The sequence below is a fragment of the Anarrhichthys ocellatus genome, unplaced genomic scaffold (genome assembly GCF_004355925.1).
Source record: "Anarrhichthys ocellatus isolate YVR2014 unplaced genomic scaffold, GSC_Weel_1.0 scaffold117, whole genome shotgun sequence".
Classification (NCBI taxonomy): Eukaryota; Metazoa; Chordata; class Actinopteri; order Perciformes; family Anarhichadidae; genus Anarrhichthys; species Anarrhichthys ocellatus.
In genome coordinates, this window is record NW_022280147.1 from 309975 (window position 1) to 331920 (window position 21946).

The 21946-nt window shown below is 44.3% G+C and overlaps 1 protein-coding gene across 1 annotated transcript in view; it reads left to right on the top strand.

The window, feature by feature from the left end:
• Positions 1-21946, top strand: part of LOC116399587 (myelin transcription factor 1-like protein) — a 75232-nt gene that overhangs the window by 50647 nt on the left and 2639 nt on the right. The window contains exon 4 of the mRNA XM_031876836.1: positions 1630-1663. Within this exon, the coding sequence (XP_031732696.1) occupies positions 1630-1663 (34 nt within the window). The remainder of the gene's footprint in view (positions 1-1629; positions 1664-21946) is intronic.

Consider the following 21946-nt stretch of genomic DNA (forward strand, 5'->3'; position numbering starts at 1 on the left):
CCCCCCCCCCCCCCCCCCCCCCCCCCCCCCCCTTCCCACTCTCACATGTTTAAAGCATCTAGAAAAAGGCCATTTTTGAATCAGAGGACCCTCTTGATGCATATTTAATTCCCTTTAACTCTAGAAAGTGTCGAACATCTTTGACTGAACTAAGAACAAGGTGGTGACCATTGTTCCTACATTGAGTGGATCAAGCGCTGTGTAGCGGAGGCTGTGACCACGAGGTCCCATGTTTGATTGAGTTACCTGTGTGCTCTGCTTGTCGGGCCAAAGAGAGAACAAGCGTGTGAGCGGAGGACTGGTGCTGAAGTCATCTTTAGCGCTGTTGGACTGTTGTTTTCGTCGTGAGCACTTTCACACGGACAAATTTTATGCAGTAGAAAAAAGATGTGATTTTTTTTCTCTTTGGCTGATTTTCTGAGTTTCGAACCACAAATAAATGCTTCAACCAATCACGTTGTGTGGAACGGACATATTCAGAACATACACAATAGTGTAGGATACAACACGGAGGCTCCTTGGACCCAACCAAAATGGGTAACTTTATTACTCCTTTCAACCTCGACAAAGGCCGCTCAGACCAGATCAACTTCTTCCTTTCGTACCTTTCACAATAAAAGTCCTAGACATACAGTATACACTGTGTAACTGTTTACCAGAGGGAACTGACATTCACTCAGAGTGCTCTCTATCAGGGAACTCATAAAAGATCTTACAGCAGCTTTAAGCTTTACAAGAGTTTAGCTCAGACAGACTGGGAGTTGGTCTTCTGCCTGTGTGTCTATTAAAACCTTTTATTGAAAAAGTGTTGCAACTGTTGCAGATTGTCACCACCAGTGGAAAAATTGTCTTTAGCTCACCAAAATATAAGAGCAGCACAAGAACACGTAACTTCTTGTACAGAACAAATGTAGAAACAAAACAAATAACACTGGAAAATAACCAACAATGAACTCTAAAACATGGTACACTGGTACATAGAAAATTACAAATTTTATGCATTTACGTAATAATAATTAAAACAAAAAAAACTAAATATTTCCACTGCTAATCCTTCTCTGTAATCAGGTGGATTTTACCCATATTTTGATTTATTTATTTGTAGACAGTTTAGAAACTGTTTTTTAATACTCAAATTACAAAATGAACATACTAATAATCCTTTTTTCTTCTTTTGTTTCTTGAATAGCACAAATAGAAAAACAATGATCACAGGGTGCAGTCATTCCTCTAATCACCTATTCCATACATACACTAAAGAACCAAGCACCTCACTAAAAACTGTTCACATTTGAAACTATTTCAGATTAAGGTTACACATTACTAAAAAAATGAATCTTTTAAAGAAATGCATATTGCCGGTTGGATTCCTCATCTTTTAGAAAAACTAAATCATCAACGTAAGGCAAAGATATGTTCCAAATTGAAAATATGTATAGTTTGTTCCATAAATACAAGACAATTCCTACATTTGACTGAGCTTAAAGTGTTTCACTGAACCTACACAGATCATAAGTCACAGTGATCAACTGTGAGCAGGTTCCTTTTCATGTGTTCTACAAAGAGCCTGTGGATTAAGCATGCACAAGTCCGTTTCATAATGTCTCTCTCTCCCTCCCTCTCCCTTAGTGCCTGTGGATCCAGCATTAACAGAGCTTTTCAGGTCAGTGGGATTGAATAAAGTGAACTGCACTGACACACACACACACACACACACACACACACACACACACACACACACAAGTGGCCAGCTGTTGTGTTAGCTGTGAGGTAGAGACAGTGAAACCATTCCTTCCAGCTGCCCTGGCGTCACTACAGTGAGCTCTGATGCCGCTTCTGTCTTTCTCTCTGTTGCTGTTCCTCTACGTTTCTGTTTCCTCAGCCTCAGAGAGAGAGAGGATAGTTCTCCTGCTCTCCCCTCAGTCCTCACTCCGTCTCCCTCCCGTTAGTTGGACACCTTCACCGTCACAAAAGATGATAATGGCAAAACAGAAACAAAACGCACCCAATTCTTTCTTCCCACTCGTTACAATTCCCCCGTATGAAATATTAAATAAGAGGGGTTTCTCATCGTTTAGTGGTCCAACTAGACAAGCTAAATAATTCACAATCATTTGTGTCTTATGTGTTTGATGATATTTAGCATGATGGACCATTATCAGTTCATTACCATGCAGCACAACTCTTTCTCTGTTTCCTAGCCTACAGCCTGTAAGCTGTTGTTGGGTGAGGTGAGTGGGTGGAAGGTAGAACACAGCTTTATTTCAAAGTTAAAGGTTTTCTTTGTCACTGGAAAAGTTTCCTTCATATGTTTTTCTACGGAATCATATCGTGATGAAATCATATATTGAGATATCGTGATACACAATTATGTTGTCTGCATTGATGATACTAAGCCCACTGAAATGATCTTAATCTGATAACTCTGAATTTGTGCTGTAAATATGAATGACTTTTTTAACTTTAATTTCACTTGAACCTAAAATGTTCATCATGAGATATGACGCAGTACTTTTTATTGATTCACACAAGAGTATAGAAAACAGGCTTTGCCATGTGGTTATTTCATATGGACTGTGTCTTTATTGAAATACCAGAAAGCATGCTATATATGGTGATATGTATCGTTATCGAGATATGAAAGGACTTAAATGTGGACAGAAGATTTTGGACATAATGAGGATAAGCTTAGTTGGACTTTTTATTTTGTCACGAGATTTAAAAAAAAAACAAGTTAGTCTAGATACTCAACAATGTCACTGGTATTGGTGTTATTTTGCAGCATCACACATTACCTACTATTACAAGAAATGCATTATTAACAGCCTCTGCCCAGTCACATTGCAGTCCAGCCTCCTCACACTAAACTCCTGCAGGCTGCATGTCAAGTCTCAATGGTGGGAAGCTCCAGTGTTGTGATGCCTCGATATATGTGGGTCCAGATAGAACACTCCAGTGAGGCTTTAAGAGTGCAATAATAGGATGTGTACTGGGTGGAAGTAAAGAGATGTATGCTTTATTATCCTTGGCACGTATAAGAAGTGTAGAGGGCAGCGAGCATGTACGGAGCTGGTGCCAGCAGCAGGCCGGTATACAGGCCGCCTGCCTGCACTGCTTAAAGGTAGAGCTGGGCCATACGGAGGAAATCAAATATCATGATATTTCTGACCAAAATGATTACAATGTTGGAGGTTTGACTATTAATGCTTTCACACGATATTTACACAAAGAGATTTTTGATAAATAATCATCAGTAATGAGGATTTAATAACTAAGTGGGTAAAGGCGAATAATAGGACAGCTAGCAAAGTCTGGTAAGTTCAGAAACTCATCACTTTACTGTAATGCAGCCTTTAAAACCCGAAAGAGACAACACTTAATATCACGATGTCTCGTCTCATATCAGGATATTGATATAATATCTATTTGTTGCCCAGCCTGACTTAAAGCTAAACTTTGTCACACAATATAGTTTGTAACACTGTTGGGGGTTGGGGGGCCTCCACCTAGCTTGTAAGATATAACAGCTGAGTAGGCTGGGGCAGACTTTGTCAGTGTCACACTCAGAGTGGAGGCTTTGGCTATCTCCTGGAAGCAATGCTTTGCACAATGATGGTTTGACTGAGGGGCTTCTCGACAAAAATAGCCTTGTTGCCATCCAAATGCACTGGCAGCCACTCCTAGGCAATGGCCCTAATGGAGCCCTCACACTGGCGTTGTAGCAGCTTATTGACTTATGTTCCACACAGCGCTACACAGTCTCTTGGGAGGATGAGGAGTGTAGCCCAAAGGATCTAACTGGAGTTCATTAATGTTAGCCACTCAGCCTGCCCGTCCAGTTGCAGTTCTGACTGTTAAGTTAGCCACGCACGCAGAGGCTGGACTGGATTTTTACACATATTTATTTTATCGTCACTATTATTTGCTTGGTGTAAAGTATAACCTGGATGCAGCGGTGGTTATTTCAGTGTCCTCCACTTGTCTTTGCAAGTTGTTCCCACCCCCAGTAATGTGTGAATTCCATTGTGTCCTTGGCTGTGTGGTAGGGGGCGGTTGCAGCTAAGATAAGGGTTCCTGCCTACCTATATATCAATAAAATATTATTCTAGCTGGAAGATTACTGTGTAGCCTGTAGCTGATATTCATAGATTGTACAAGGTGTACTCTCCCTCCTCTCTCTCCTCAATCCTTCATCCCCCTCCACTGTCTCCTTCCCGTCTTTTCACCATTTTCTATCGTTCTCACCTCCCGCTCTCACTTCTCTCTGTCTGCCCCCCCCCACACACACACACACTCTGCTGCCGCCTGCAGATAGTAATTAATCAGGGGATCGATGTGAAGCCTATCTCCAGGCTGAGGCGTCTATAATGTCGATAATGCCGCTCGATGGCCTCTCTCCCCGGAGAGCTGATAGTCTTCAGGACGAACACGCTTGACTTTGCATGCAGCCGCCTGGTCCGCGTCAGATAGGCTGCCGCTGTTATGCTGGTGCAGAGGATCGCACGAGTGTTTTAATGCACACGCACTACTTGCGTGCAGCCATGCAACACACAGCAAGCACACGCAGGAATGGGTGGAGAACTGTGTGCGATGACAGGAGTCATGTGAATGATAGCGAAGTCCTGAGACTGAGGGAACTAACTGTGTTAGGTTGTTAGGTTCTCCGTTAACAGATCAGGTTAAAGACAGGTTTGTGATTGTGGATTTCCCAAACATAGCAATTGAACAACACCATTGTTCATACATGCTAACTGGATTAGCTTGATGTAGTTGTTTGAAGATTAGACATGAGAGTTCTTCCAGTCTGGCTCACAGTGTATGTGAAGCTGTTGGGCAGAGCTTGCTGCTATCTGGTACAAGCTGAAACTTGCCATTTGAAGGCTTTTTTTTGGCTGGATACTCACCCACAAACGACTGTTTTCTTTCCGTAGATACGCCAACGAAACAGCATTGATATGGTTATGGTAAGAGTATACATTATTTATCAGTCACTATCACAACTCTCCTTTGAACCAGTATCTGTCGCTGAAGGAGGTAACACAATGGTGACAGAGCCTGCCTGTCAATGAAAGTATTGCAATATTTATATACTTACAGTATTATGAACCGGATGTCTATATTGACATGCCCGAAAAAAAATACTGTATTACAGTTTTTCTCCTTTACACACTAATTAACATAACTGCACACACCTCTGATTAATAGCATGTTATGGAATTTCAGACGCTGCCCAAGACTCCAGTCTGTTAAACTCAAAGCACAATTACTTTGTCTTCAGTCGGACAGAAACCTTAAATCAATCAGGACTGAAATCTTTAGGACTGCCACTTTAAGAAACTATTCATGTAAAAAAAAAAAAAAATTAAGATAAAATCAGAATACCAAAAGAAAATCTCAAACTCTCAAAAATCAATAGTGGTATCGGCCTCAAAAAGCCAGTATCGGTTGCACTCTTGTGTACATGTCATATTTACCTTTATTTGATATGAGTCCCTCTCATGAACAATATATAATTGCAAGTGCTTCTTGGATTGTTGTCGCTTGTTGACTCCAGGGAAGTGAAGAAGAGTTTGGTTGTAAAGTTAGAATACCCAGCATCCAACAGCTAAAGTGAACTGCAGTCAATGAGCCGCGGCCTGTAAAGACCCACTGCAGACTACATGCTCGACTCGGTCCACAGAGCCCTGCAGAGCCCCCCTGCTGCACACAACGCTTTTATTCAAAGTTTATCGATATTGAACGTGTCCCGTTTCCAAATTGCAGCGACTTCGTCATTGCACATCCTTGGGTCCCCAGCAACACGACCACCAAGTGTCAAGTGGATCCCGAGATTCTTTTCTTTCTAGCTAGATTGGTGCACATAGTACGGGGGACAGGACAACACAACTCAGTTAGAGGGGCAGGTCGGATGACATGAGGGGAGAAGCAGTTTAGAGAGGGCGTCCGTGCGTCATTACAGCTGCCCTGTGTCTGCGCCATGAAAGCAGCCACAGCAGCAGCAGCAGATATTAAAGACATGGAAGGTAAAGGCATCCCTCTCCATTCAAAGCGCCAATTACATGGTTGAATTTCTTTTATGAAAAAATAAATAAAGATAGCTTCAACAGGGACCCCGTCTCAATAGAGCTCATCATGGTTTTTATAAGCACCGGTGGGGTGGGGGAGGGGCTGTGCTAGACCGAGAGCTCACAGCATAAACATTCCCCTCCACATCTCATTTGTCATTTGCATATTTACAGTCTGCCATGCTAATCGTGTTTATTGGCGTGTATAAGCACTGCGCATGAGCTCAATAGGGGAGGATAGCTTTGTGCCAGAGACCGCATGGTAGAGGCACTGGGATACAAATGGGCCCCAACCCCGCCCCCCATTTCTGGAAATAGATGGCTCCTCCTGCAGTAATCCAATTTCAAAAGACAAAAAGAGCCGTCTTACGTAACTGGGACAGCACGGGATTTAGCTAATTATGGTGTTAATGCACAGTGAAGAATTCCCCTGATTTTGAACAAAGGCCACGATTTGTGAAGATATTTTTGTGTTGTTGGGCGTTGTGTAGTTGTGCAGTATCGCATCATCAAAGAGCACTGAATCTATCATTATGCAAGCTGATGGATGTCTGGCTTGCGGGAATAAGGTAACTGTTCACTTGACCGCGTGTAGCCAGAGAAAAAGAACGCATCTAGAAATAAGATAAAAGCTATCAATATGTAAAGGTGTTCGAGGACGATGTCTCAGTGCCTGAGGCTGGCTTCGCAAAGGTAAACTATTCACTCCGGTATTTGCATTAATCAAAAACGTCCAAGGAAACCAAATCCAGATTTGCACGATTTCACCTTGAGCACGCAGCATTCATTGTCAGCCCCGGTGTGCTTTTGCACTGAAGTGTTGAGAACAGTTAAGTAAGGTGGATGACTGCTAAAGCCCCTCATTTTTCCCCTGTCAGATTCCTGCTTTCACACAAAAGACATACGGTAGTCCTCTTGTCGCCGACCGGCCGAACGAGGGAGGCGTACAGTCCCGGCCCTGGCTTTAATTGCCGGTGTCAGAGCTGAAACATGGCCGAACAGGAAATGATCGAGTTAATGAAACGTTTTAATTATTCGACATAATTGTGGAACGTGACAAGCGTGTCGGTGAATCCTTGGTTCACACAAGGTGTCGCTCCCAAACGCACACACACATTCATACACTGTCTCTCTCTCTCTCTCTCTCTCTCTCTCCCCCCTTCTCATTCCCTTTGTCTCAGCCACATTGAACACTTGCTCTCCCATGGTGCTCTCCCTCATCCTTATTACTCACCATTCTCCTCAGTGATAGAACGAGTGAGATCGTTCTGTGTTATAATTACTTGCCCTTGCCCTTGTCTCCCCCCCACCCCACCCGCCGAGCCTGTATGCCCACTGGTATGAGCCCCTGCAGCCATTCCATTCTGCACATCGCTGTGGCGCTGGTGGCCACTGGCATATCGATCTGAAACCTGGACAGTACAAGAATAAAAGGAAAGCGTCTTTTCACTCATTTTCTATCGCCGTCTCTCTTTCTAATACTACACACACACACACATTTACCAACCGTGCTCGGCAGATAATTAAAGACACCTAAAACAAACATGAAGGTATCAGTTCATCGGCACGCCTGAGACTCCTTCCTATCTCACTCGCTCCTCTCTTCCTTCCTCCTGTTTCTTCGCCTGGGCATTCCTCTTCTGCTTCTCCTTCCTGCCTCTTTTTAGTTCCCCTTTCCCCACTAACACACTGTCCCTCCCTTCCTTGCTCCTTCCCTTCCCTTCCCTCCTTCCTTCCTACCTTCCTCTTTCTCTCCACCCCTCATGTGTCATCCCTCATGTCTCGTCTGTCTCTGGCAGAGCTAATTCCCTCTTCAGATGGTGCGGCTCTCATTTGCATACTTATCAAAGTGTTTGGACTATCCGACAGAAGCTGTAGGAAGGTGGGGTCATTAATATGTTAATTACCCCCCCCCCCTTCCTTTTTTTTCTCCCCACTCGCCTTTAGACGGCGGCACACCATCCATATCCTCCACCTCTCTCTCCGCTTCACACGCAGTCTTTGAATGTTTGAACACCCTCAGAGGCCCTGCAAATGCCATAAGACTCTGTAGACACTCACATGGGGGTTAGGGTGGGTTTCTATATTGGGGTATTTGCATGTGTGTGTGTGTGTGTGTGTGCCCACACTCTGTAAATTACTATCAATTACATGTCTACTGTCGTGGATTAGCAGCATGTGTAGATATGTTCATTGGACATTTTAGAGCCATAATATGATCTGGTTGCTCAATTGACCGTTCGTTAAACCCCTCCCCCGATCTGTGATGGTCCAATCACAGCCTTAGCAGCTGTAACGAACACAACGGGCCTGTGAAGCTTTGCATGTCTCTACATTTTGTAAGGAATAGATTAAATGTGTGTTCATCTACTCTACTGCAAGCTCCAATTGTTAGCATGCTCAGCTAACTAGCATGCTAGCTTAGTAATTATGCGTTATTGCTACTGTGATGTCTTGAGAGGTCGGGATCAGTTTGTGAGGTTAGGGTGCACAAATGAAGACAACAAGCGGTTGTGTTCTAACTCAAAATAATATATTTAGATTCTTTAAGCAAAAGGTCAACTTAATTCCAGCCGAAAGCCACTACAAAAACCAAACATAAGGATCTTCCGTTTTCTTCTGGTTCGTTGTCTTTAACATCAAATAAAACTCTTTTCCTCTTCGTCTGATCCTATCCTCCTCTCTCCAAACATTTCCTTCTTTGTTCCCACACCAACCTCTCCAGGGTAATCAGCCACCTCTCTTTCAGCTGGGCAGCCGCCTTGGCCCCGGCTGCCCAGCTGACTATGGGAATTGTAGTCAGTTACCCAGATGCCATGATGGGTTGTAGTCTTTGCTGCAACCACTGGGAGGGGATGTACCTCCCATTGATGACCCTCCCTCTCATGACATAACACTACTTACAAAGCTACGACAGCACATATGTAGCTATCAGATGCTTATTCAAGACCCTTTTCACAAGATTCTCATTGTAAAGGTGCCATCTATGCGATTGGGAGCATTTATATTGCCTCTCAAAGGCTCCCAACATGTCGCCGGTTTGCTGCTGTTACTCTGAATCCTGTATCTGCCGGAGATGTCATGGAGCTAATGTTAGCGTAGTCAGCTGATAAAATCTGCCACCTTGAGCCGGGCAACAACGAAAAGCTTTACAGGCATACCAACAGTAACTAAGGGGGGCGGGGCTTAGCAAGTACAATTACAGTAGACTTAATCTGCATACTGTACAGGATGTCAGCTGAAGTAACACGATAACTACTGACTGCAGGGTCAGTGAGTGGGACATGTTGTTAACTCTGATTTATCTGCTCACAGACGAAGGTTAATGGGTCATTTATGTGCTGGCTTGGTTGGCAGTGCATTGCAGATGCGTCAACGTTGATACAGGTGATCGACTCAGGTGCCTACAACAAGCAGCAGTGGCTGACATTAATTCAAAATGACATGGGAAGTTGTAAGACATTGTATCTTGGGAATTGTTGCCCTTGATCACGCTTGTTTTGTGGTTTGAATCTGCTGTATGGGAATGCCCAAATCCACAGCATGTATTCAGTAATATACCGGCAAACACAGGTACGTGCTTCCTGGAATGAAAAGGGAAACATGAAAATAAATCAACATTTTTTTTCTGTGGAACAGAAAGGTAGTTCGGGACTCGAGTGTTTTCTAAAGTAGGTTTCAATAATTTAACCAGAGGAGCGAAGGCAGAAGAACTGTTACAACATTCCTGCTCACCAGTTTTGATTTCAGCTTTTCAAGGACTTTAGCAAAAAGGAATTGTAACAGGTACCTTGCTGAACATGTTAATGTTGAGTAGACATTCTTTTTATAAGATTCTTTCAAATGTATTTGATAGTGAAGAGAGCCATGTGGTATGTCAACGGGTCGCCCGTTAAGGAGGCTTTCCTTCAGTCTCTTGCTTTCACCTCTGCTGTCCTCGCTCTTCTGTATGTCGCTCTGCCAGCGCGCCAAGTGGTGGCTGTCTACGTTAGTATTATGTGTGGTGGATAGAATGAATGCAGAAGGGACCACAGTATATTACCACCAAGCCATTTACCGTAAATAGCAGATAAACTGTGTGATTTTTACAGAAAGAGACAACACAGGATACCAGCGCTTGTTTTGTTCATTCCCATTGTTTTGAGTGGCTTTTCTTTTTCTGGCCTCCCCCAGAGGAAAGACGGGACAGCAGAGTTATGGCCGGTTAGGGAGTGAAGCAGAGTAGTTTGATAACCATGGAAAAGGATAGAGGCGTGTTTGTACAATTGTATGAAAAAAGAATATACTATTGGAAAGTTGGTGGAGGGCCGAGGACAGAAGTAAAGGAAAGGCAAAGAGATTAGACAAGACGAAAGGTGAGGGGAGCCCTCACCCTGTCCTCAGCAACAATAAAAGCCTCACACATCCACCTGGCCTTGCCTCGGAATACATATTTTTCTCGGTGCCAAAGCGAGAGGGCGTTCAATCCAACCCACGCAGGGGCAGACTTAACAATTACTCTCACTTTGAACGCAATCTCCTTGGCTGGGGGAAATGATTGACAGATTGTATCCACGGTGTCAGGGGGGCAGCCACGCCCCTCCTGACTAAGGCAGAAATTAGAGAACAGTAGGAGCTAAATTACACCTTAGCGGAGACCTCTGGCAGGAGGACAGGGAGGGAAGCATGATGAATGAGAAAAGGATCGGAACAGAAAGGTAGAGGGCTGAGTCGCGTGGGAGCACGGAGACGATTGGAGGAATGGCTCGGAAATACATTTGTAGCCACACGCGAGCGCACGCACACACACACACAGATGCTGGTAGACACACAAGCGTGCACAGCGAGGTAATGGGTCTGCAGTACTATTGGAGTGCAGAGGGAGAGACACTTAAATGCCATCTCTACAGTCGGGATGCTATGTACTCCCTCACACACACACCTACACACACACACACAGAGCCATCTCTGCTCTCTCTACTATGTCATGCTCTCAAAGCACTCAGACGGATACGAGAGCAGCAAGCAGCCAGCAGAGTGGCACAATGAGTCTCAGGGTATCTCCAGTGGGAGAGCTCATTGGTTTGAACACATTGTGAGACGAAAAATAACCGACGGAGAACATCTACCGTGGTCACTATAGAAACGGTTCTCTTCTCAGTCCATATTTGGGGTGAAATGTATATTTTTGTGACTGACATTTAATAAATACCAAAACCAACAATGCAGCGTATCCTCACACATCGGTTTGTATGATAACTTACGAAAAGTTATTTTTTTATGTTTTTTATCGATACTAATTGCCGATCATTGATGATCCATATTGTTGTTTGATTACAGCAGCTGGTCTAAAGGCTCCAGACAAAAATCATTTCAACCGATCTGAAGTCTGTAAACCATCAACAATTCTAAATGTTATCCTTTTACATTACTGAACTTTCTCATCTTAGAAATGATCTGTTAACTCATAAAAAACAAAATTCAAATGATTAGGAAATAAAAGATTATATTTGTTGATTAAAACAAATCTTGTCATCAGTAGTTTTTATGATGTATTATAATCTGTTTAGAGATAGTGTAAACGGATCATAATTCATCTCTAATATCTATATATGTTGCCGTGAAAACATCTCCTTCAAACAACTGGATTTATTCAGGTTTCACACCAACACTACATTTTATGAGATTACGTGATCATTTTATAATTTACCTTCACCCAATACAAATTTTTACTCTGAACGCATTTTAATGTAACCGAACGGAGACTTCGTTCTCCTCATGTCACTTCAAACACGTTTTGTTTTATTACAGGGGAACATTATCAGAGATCGGTGAATAAAAAAGCAGAAATGCCGATTTGACTGAATATTGAGGATAACGATCGTCAGTAAAACTTTGTCTCACACTTCAGTGGTTAACGTTAAACGGTGTCATTAATCCACGGTTCACGTGCGTACTGAACCGCGCGTTGGCATCAATATGATCACAGATGAACCGTGTTCCGTTACACCTCTATTGACAGACATAATCTGACATGGATTACGTCATTTTCTGGCATGCACGCCTCGTGCCGGTTTTACTACGGCGAGTATAAATACGCTCGACACAGACTTTGTAGCTCCTTATGCTCTGTCACCTGACTTCCTTAGAGGCAGCCCTGCACGTCCTGGCTCAAGATTACGTGGATTATATATGAATTATGATGCATCACTTTTCATAGTGTACAAACAGTGGACGGGAACAGCCTGAACAATGAACTGATCTCACCTATTAAGTATCCGGTGTATCCAAACAACATATGCTCAACACAATGATTCGTATGATATGTAACAAAAAGTTATTTATTTTCCAACAAATGTCCAGGAACATGTGTCAATGTCCACTCATTACATGTCTTCTGGGTGAAAGTCCTCTGTTTTTAGGACATACTCCTCCACCCTGACCTCCTCCCTACGCAGAGTTTGACCCTCGTGGTTTATGATTACGTGGATTACATACAGATTGATTTTGTGAGATGAATTACAGTGCATTTCTTTTCATAGCTATAGCTAAGAAAACTGTATGAAAACAGCCTGAACAACGACCTGATCCCACTTGTCAACTTTATGTGTGTGTCCAAACCCTTACACATCTTCTTCCTCTGTGCCACAGAGCTCCACTCTTCCAAAAACACACCAACGAGCCACACTGTTGCACCGGGTGATGTGCTTTTTCATTAAACATTTTATTTTCGCGCTGCAGGAAAAACGCACTAAACTAGAGCACCAAATGTGGATTAATCCATATCTGGAAATGTCCCCATTTACTCTGGTTTGAGTCACTTTTTCTTTTTTTAAATGAAACCATACATTTGTGACCTGTTTTACGTCTTCTGTAGGAGCAAATGGGCAGGATGGGGAAGTCATAAAGTATTAAGAGACACATTTCTTTAAATGAGAGAAAAACACTAGAACTATCCTTAAACTGTGTAATATAAGTACAGCAGAGTAAATGTGAAATAAAGCAGGCTCATGAGCATCACTGACATGTTGTCACTTCCCTGGCAGCTTTCGTCCGACTTATTTAGAGAAAAACGATATGGAGAATACAGTAGATTGCTTTGTAGCGCAGGGCGTTACTGCCTGCTGGTGCCAAACCACTTGCGGCTGCTGTCTGATGGTCCACTAAGTGTTTTCCACTAAGACACATGGTGTACTGTAGGTTTACCTCCATGGGTAGAGTGCTGCCAGCCTGGCTTCAAGGGGCCTCGACTGGAGCAGGGCCTCCAGAAGAGGCTCTTCACCTGGAGAGAGGGAGGAGAGGCAAAGGGCAGCACTCTGACACACACATTCACACGTACATTCACACCTACATAGACTCTCTCAATGCCAACCGACACAAATGTAGACATGCAAGTCACATGCAAGCCCTCACACACACACAACCTACTTCACATGTAGAGCAGCGTTCCCAGCTGAGTGCCTCTCTTCAACCTGGCAATTTCAGATCCAGCTAAAGTACACAGGGCGCCATGCTGATTTCACAACGGGGGGGGGGGGGAGAATGGCCTCACTACAGCCCTCGTTACTGATCCGGTAAAATCCAAGTCATCTATTTCAATAGCTCTCTATCATGCATACTCGTGTGTGTGCATGTACGGAGGGAGCTAGATTGCAGAAGTTCCTTTCTTGCTGCAGCAGTGTTGGATTGTTTGTAAATACAGTTGTGTCTAATGCATCTTTAGGGTGGACATACTCCCAGTGAGCAATACAAAAACACACATGTGCACAGATCCATTCACACACAGAAACATTATGTAGTCGTTCGTACACACAGCCCCATCTGACAGTGATGTTTTGGGTGACATTTAGTTTCTAGGTTGCACAAGATGCTGCTATAAATGAATCATGAGTAAATCTGTGAGGTGTGAATAATAGATAGGAGGAGAGGTAACAAAAAAAACAAATGAGCGCTGTTATTATTTGTTAATAAGACACTCTGGAGCATCACTAACTAGATCTCATTACCACAATACACGCAGGCATGCGTACGCACTCACAGCCACACACACACACACCTCCAACCGCCCACACGCTTGACGCACACCGTGTGCACACACACACACGTCCCCACATGCAGAACACATGCAGAAGTCTCTCATCCTACATGACTATTTTTACCTGTGAAGCCTGTCGTTGCCCAGCACTCTGTAATTACATCCCACATTCCACCAACGAATGATTAGACGCAATGATGGATGGGTTAACGGCGTCACCTCGGGACGCCTTGGCGCAAAAACTAATTACGTGACCCGTACGTGTGTCATATGCCCGACACATGCGATAGCCCTCTCAGCCCGCTGCCATAACGGTGGGACAAGTGCGATAAAGGTGCAAGACGTGTTCTCCTGTTAATCAACAGATAAGAGATGATGAAGTGACTCCGCCGTTGATTGATGGATCTTTGGAGCTCAGCGGCGTCCTAAATATACACTGCCAGAATGGCATTTAATTGCGTTTGGTTTTGAGTTTGCCTCACCAAACATGTCACTTAAATTTAGTAATATCTCTCTTGGAAAAAAAACACGCGCAACCTTTTTTTCTTAGCAATAAAAATAATCTCCTTTACATCATTTTGTTTGCTTAGCACGGACCCACAATCAATGCCCCGATTTCGTCGTCATCCTCCACGAAATCAGTCAAAAACATTTTTTTATTTATTAAGATGCACTTTCATTTTCTGAGCTGTTTTTCTTTGCACAAGCTGGGAAAGATGGTACTATGGATTTTTCTGTCAGGTATGGCAAGAAAGTTTCAGAATCTCTGCACAGGCAAATGCTGGTGTTATTTGGATCAGGAGACTGGGCGTACTTGTCTTCTTCTACATGCATGTAGTGTGTTTGTGTGTGTGTGTGTGCGTGTGTGCAGAGGGGTTGTGTTTGTGATTGCCACGGCTGCAGCTGGGGCTGTGGGCTGAGTAATTGCCTGTCTTGGTAGCAAGCTAAAAGTCAAGTGCTCTCTTCCTGCTGTAGACCTCATTTAGATTCCACATAGCTAGCTAGCAAGCTAACGCCAGCCTTGGGCCTGTATTATTCATAGCTTGACAGATAGCTCTCACTAAAAGCATTGGAACCGGGCCAGGTGGTGATGGAGCGACATGGGGGGAGGCTGCACCGCACACTCAGCCTGGCAGGAGGAGAGGATACAGGACAGGAGTTAAGGATACCAAATTGAAGATAGAACGGAGCAGCAGTCTTAAGTGGGATTGGAAAATGAAATGGGAATATAGAGATGGAGACACTGAGGAGGTAAAGAGAGGACAGAGGGTGAAGACAGAATTATCAGAAGGCCGCACGACGTTGAAGAACTACAAGACGTTAAAGAACTACAAGACGTTAAAGCACAGCTGACATTACAACAGAGATGGAGGGTGAGCGCGCCAACCACAACAGGGTGGAAATGGAGTGAAGAGGCAGAAGCGGAGAGCGAGCGAGTGAAAGCGTTTCAAACGGAGCGAGAAAGAGACCTGGAAAAATAAGAAGAGAACAGGCAGCCATCCGCCCCCGCCAAGCTCAGCAACCCCTCTGCCTCCATGTGCGCAACCAGATAAGGTCGCATTAATCAAAATCTGCCACTTCCCCTTCCAAAAAAACACCGGCTATGCCATCAGCCCCCCTCTGTGAAGTATCTGTCGCCGAAAAAGGGACATTTCCATATTTAATGGGGAAGCTTTATATCACCAAAAAGCCAGTGTGGACTGAGGATGAAAAGAGCCGAGTTGGGTTAGATCTGTCAGCTCTGTCATTAGCTTCTACACTTGAGACGGCATGAGGAGCCCTGGGGTTCATTTCAGTTTGGCTCCGACACCATTGTTATCATTTCAACAGTATAGTGAAGCTGGACTGACATTGGTACTTGTCTTGTACCACTGCAATCACTTGTGTAACAAGGTTTTTTTATAACAATACTATAATATCTATAGTTTTTCATCCCAGTCTGTCTGAGCACATTAAAGAGTAATGGTGCTTTTGTTTCTATCAGCGTATTCTGTCCTCGCATAAACCTCTAATGCAAATTAAAACAAACTTTGAAAAGCATTTCAAAACCAGGGCCGCCAAATTTACAGTGGCATGCACATGCTTCCCTCGTCATGCCTTCTTCTCTGATGCCATTTGTTTATTTCTATCCCTTTGTAATCCCCCCCCCCCCCTTATTTGCCTCCTGTGCATATTATGACAAGCCTGCAGACTACCTTTCTGCTGTTACCCAGCGTCAGATAAACAGGTGGTGTTTACGCTTTTTTTTTTTCATCCTCCTCTGTTTTTTATAACCGCCTCCCAGAGGAAAGACATCAAAGGGAATAACAGATCATGTGCAGCGAGTGCGGAGTGTGCCAGGGGGACATACGCATGGGGGGGGGGGGGGGGGGGTTTTGGTGATGGGGGCAGGCAGCTGCTTAGGGCCAGCTCCGGGCACATTCTGACCTCTAACCCCTGAACCCCCCCTTCCCCACAAGCCTTCCACGATCCCAGACCTCCCCCTCCCACCCCCCAGCCTGCCCTCCTCTCAGAGCGGCTGCCAACTAAATTACATCAATGTCAAAAAAGCCCTCCTCCTCTGCTGGGGACACGGAGGCTGGTAAACATGACGCAGAGTGGGAATCACAATGTAACACGGGAAGGGCAGACACATTAGGGCATTCAGGCACAGGGGCTTTTTTAAAATATTTGTTTCTATCATTAGTACTTTCACGAAGAACGCGAATATTAACTTAATTTTTTCGCGGTGAGGTCGATTTTTCTAATCTTTTGCTTCATAAAGGCATCAACCAATCACATTGTGCAGAACGGACATATTCAATACATACACTATAGTATACAACGACACGGAGACTCCGAACAAAGACGGTACACTTTATTACTCCTTTCAACCTTAACAAAATCCACACTGACCAGATCCACGTCTCACATTCTTACCTTTCACAATAAAAGCCCTAAACACACTGCGTAACTGTCTACCAGAGGGAACTCAAAAAACAGCTTACAGTAGCTTTAGGCTACAGCAGTTTACCTCCGACAGACTGACAGTTGAGGGTCAATAGGATCCTGGTTGTTGGTCCTCCAACCTTTTATTGAAAATGTGTTGCAACTGTTGCAAATTTGCATCGCTGCTGGTTTGAATAGTTTTGGTGCAAAGTATTTGCACCGCCGGTGTGTAAAGGCCTTCAGCCTGCCAGAATTACAGTAAAGGATACAGTTGGGGATATTCCTCATTTTTGTTATTGTGGACAAATCCCATGAAAAGACCAAAACCGACAATGTGTTATTGTCTCTCTCAATAACCCACTCCAAGTCCCCCAGCTGGTCTGTGGCTCACAACCCATTGGTTCCTACTGAAGACGTAAATCTTTCAAATTGTGCAAAACTCACCTAAAACAGTCGGGTACTATACCTTTTGGCATTAGGTTACTACAAAATAATAAAGGATAGTATATGAGGGATCACTTCAAATACTTGCAGTGCACATGTTCAGCATCATGTCGCCTTGTGAAACGGTGTGACTCACTAATGTGTTTTTAATAGTTTCTGGACAACAATGGAGCTCTATGGCACAGAGGAATAGGACACATCAGGCTTTGGCCATAGAGGCCCCGGTAGCCAAATTCAATTCCAGCCCTGAGACCTGTGTTGCATGTCAGACCTCCCTCTTTCCCTGTTCCCAGTCTGCCACGACACTACTGTAGGTTTGACAACATGTTGTTCAGTGTAAGACTAAAATAATTCAAGTCACTTGGACGATCAACAGAACAGTAATTCATCATGTTTCAGGTTGTAATGCCCAACGTTTCGTAGTCATAGCTTGTCAACTGGAAGAATTTGGATTTAATGAGAATCTTTTTCTTTGTCTGAAGTGATCGTAAATTGAACATCTCTGGGCTCCGAACTGCTGGTCGACAAAACAACAATTTGAAGACGTCACCGTAGACTTAAAAAGATGTTGGTGGCCATCCCCACAATTTTGTCACATTTAATTGAACAAACACTTGATCAATGAATTGAGAAAATAATCGCGAATGAAAAGACTAAATGAAGGGAGAAATGATGGTTTGCATTTGGCTCACGATCTAATTTACCTTTTCTTTTCTATTCAGCTACATGAGCTCATCTCTGTCAGCCCATACAAGCATTATGACAGCCTACACTGTGGCTACATAGACAAAGGAACAAACTGGAGGAAAGAATTCCTTCTCCAAAATGGCTCCTGGGCTAGCAGCTAACTAGCTAGCCCGTGTGTGTGTGTGTGTGTGTGTGTGTGTGTGTGTGTGTGTGTGTGTGAGAGAGAGAGAGTTGTGGTGATTGATTGAAGTCATTACGCTAGTGGAGAGACTCCTTACCTGGCTAATCCAGGAGTGAATTTAGCTGGAGCATGACAGATAGCCGCATTACACCCCCAGATTCTGCTGCCGGATGAGCTCTCCTGCTCAGGACCTCCACTGCCAAATTATGCAGAATGACTTGCATGATACACATTTGAATATTCTACCAGATCCATCTTTAAAACCCCGACCTCAGGGTTGCTCCCAATTCTGAGAGCGGAAATGCTTCACAATTTAACGTATTAAAACATGATACTGTGTGTTCAAAATACAAATACTTATCATGAGGTCTTTTTTTGTATGTACCAGAATGGTGACGTGTGCAGCCGGACCTTTCTTTAGCGCTGACACAGCGCTAGGGAGAATCATGTGGTGTAAATGAAATCAGAATACACCACAACAGATAAGGGCAGCATCTAACCATTATTTTCATTGTCCATTAATCTTCAGATTGCTCAAAATAATTATTATCTGAAATTCAGATTCAGTTTACTTTGATATAAGACAAGAACGACAAGAAAAACATGGAAATCGAAAACCAAATGTTTGCCTTGTTTGCTTGAAAACGATATGAATAAGTTGACTACGGTAATCGTTTCAGCTCTGCCCCATATTTCCCAATGTTGTGCCAATGTTGAGCTCTGAATGTCCTCCGTCTTTCCTACCATTCCAGGGAATCTACAGAAGCCCTCTATCTGACCTGTCTCATCCCTTCTTTAACGCTCCCAGCTCCATCCGCCGTGCACCAACTGCACCACAGCTCCTCGATGGGACAGTATCAGTGAGGAGCACAAACTCCCTGTGAGGAGGTGCTCTCCACCGAGAGATAATAAGTAGTTTTCAGATACGGATAAAAAGAGCTAAAGGGGAACAGCTGAGGCCTCGGATGGGCCGGATGGAGTGGCGGTAACACGTGTGAGGATGTTGCTAGTTTCATGCGTGATGTCCGCCAGAATACTGAATACAGAATGCTGTACTGCATCTCAGCCATGTGGAGGCTTAGTGTGGGTATTTGACTAAAGTTGAGGCCGGGTTTACGAGCTGCAGGCCTACAAATGTTAGAGCCGGAGCAGTGAACGGGCCACAGCAGGCTCGTTGAACCGCCGGGCTGAACAGCGTGTCTGTCGGGTACCGATGCCCTTTAGCTACTTCGCCACTAGACTCGCTGTATAAGACATCGCATTGTCAAGAAGCGGCGAATTTGGGACGCCGTTGCTCTGTTGAAATATTCAACCGGCACGTGAAAAGATTACACTCAAAAGTCTTGTATTATTAAGACTTTAGCGTAAATCCTGCCGGACATGTAATTCCAGCGCATTCACACGGGCACACAAGCATCATACATGTTTCACTTACAATGAGGATTATTTCCACTCCACAGCGATGAAGTAATATTTGATGAGTTTTAGCACAAACTGGTGCGTGTCTTTGCATATGTGTGTGTGAGTGTGTGAGTGAGTGAGTGTGTGTGTGTGAGTGCGTGTGAGTGAGCCGCAGCAGCTGATATGCGAGCGAGAGCCGGAGATGACAGAAAACGCCCCAAATTGCAGCGTCTGCCATGTGCTGAGCCTCCTGCACCAAGACTCTGTCTTTTGTTCTCCCCTGCTAGTGGGAGAAGCCTGACAGCTCTGAAATGATCCTCTCTCCTCTTTCACACTCACACATCCCTCCTCTTTCTTCTCAACCGCTCTTCTATATTTCCCCCAATTTTTGCGTGCACAAATCAGATGTGTGTGTATCTATCTATATATATGTATATATATATATACATATATATATATATATATATATATATATATGCACAAAAACATATATCCTCCTGCTGTCTGGCTTCCGATAACCTCCGTTTTGCCTCCCCATCTCACATAGTCTCCCCCCGTCCGCCCGTCTTTCTCTCTCATTTCTTCCTCACTGGCTTTGCTGTGAGGATGGCGGAATCCCTCATGGATTTCTGGAGGGTATCACCATGGAGACAGGGCTCTGCCACACGTATAGATCCTCCTGCTGGACGGTGGGGTCACAGCCAGAGGTGGTGCGTTCCCTCCATCTCCAGCCGACAACAATGAGGTTGAGGGAGAGATAGGAGCAAAAGAGGGGTGAGAGCAAGAGGTGGAAATGTAGAGAGGAATTGGTGCGAGTGAGAGGGATTGAGGTAATATATGCTCTGAGATAGACAGCAAACGGAGGATGTGGATGTATGGTAGGACGGAGAGCAGGTGAGGTTATGACGGGTGAGAGCAGAGAGGGAGAAATACGAGGTGAGAATACCGGGTGACAGGAAGAGATGACGAAGAGAGAGAGAGAGTAGTGAGAGGAGGCAGAGGAAAAAGCAGCAACAGCCACCTCATCCCTGTGTCAGGGAGACAAATAGCGTGTGATGCTAATGACCGGCTAAAGCTTTTGCCCCTGCTGAGAACAGCCGCTAATGTGACTGCTAATAAAGGCGCCGTGGAACGCTGTCGCATTCCAGCAGTCGCTCAGCTGTCCCCCCGAAAATGAGCCGAACGAGAGCTCTCCTCCTGCCGCTCCACTCCCCTGCCTCGCATTAATGCTCCAGAAACGAGGCCCCTCTCTGTAACGTCTCCAGAAGTTTTTTTTCATGCATTAAAGGACCACTTGTTCACACAGTAATATAATTTGTTCCATTTTATAATGGCGAGGATGCCCACTCCATAAAATATGAAGTGGTCTTTTTGTGATCTGAAGCTCTTTTCTTCTTTGATTGCTAACTCTCATACCGCACACTCCTCTCGGAGGATTTTGTGATTGTGCCAGGGGACAAAGCAGAGGGATACTTGGACTGGTACAGTATTTTCTCGTCCCCTTTCCTTTCTATGCCCACAGAATGTCTTTTCTTTTTTTTCTTCTTCTTCTTTTTTTAATTTTAATGCCACCTAATGATTTCTAGAATTTTAATTGCCGAGCGCAGCGAGTAGGATGCATCGCCTGTTGATGACAAATGTTGCAGCAAGGTCGCGTAGCGACAGAGCCAGGGAACGTGGGATGGTGGAGCTGTGGGGGGTTTCCTACGGCTGAGTCATCTCAGGGGTGGGGAGTGCCGAGGCCAAACGAGCACCTGAGAACGCCTCCTAACACGACCGCCATTAACAGTCGCTAACATGAGATGCTCCGCTGCAGTAGCTTCCAATGAAGCCAAATATCTGCTCCACTGTCTGTGGAACTTTTAGAGCTGTCAGGTTATAAAGCAGGTTCGCTCTCTGTTATCGAAAGGCCGCTTTGTTTGTAACAATCCTGACCCAAGATAATAAAGTGCACTTGACTCCTTTTGAAGATGCAGGGAGAAAACACACATGCCAACATTTATAATTTGCTATCCATTAGCTGATGTTACAAAGCAATTATAGCAATTCAACAACTTGTATTTTTTCCAGCGTGATTTTCAGGTGAAGTCACATTAATACCCATCAGCCACTGAGCTACACTGGCTCAGAGCTCGCTGCCTTAAGACTGGATATTGTTAAGATAAAGGTGGAGAGGCGGGGGTGGGGGGGCAGAGGGCCTGTGTGTCTGTGTGCCATTCCACACCA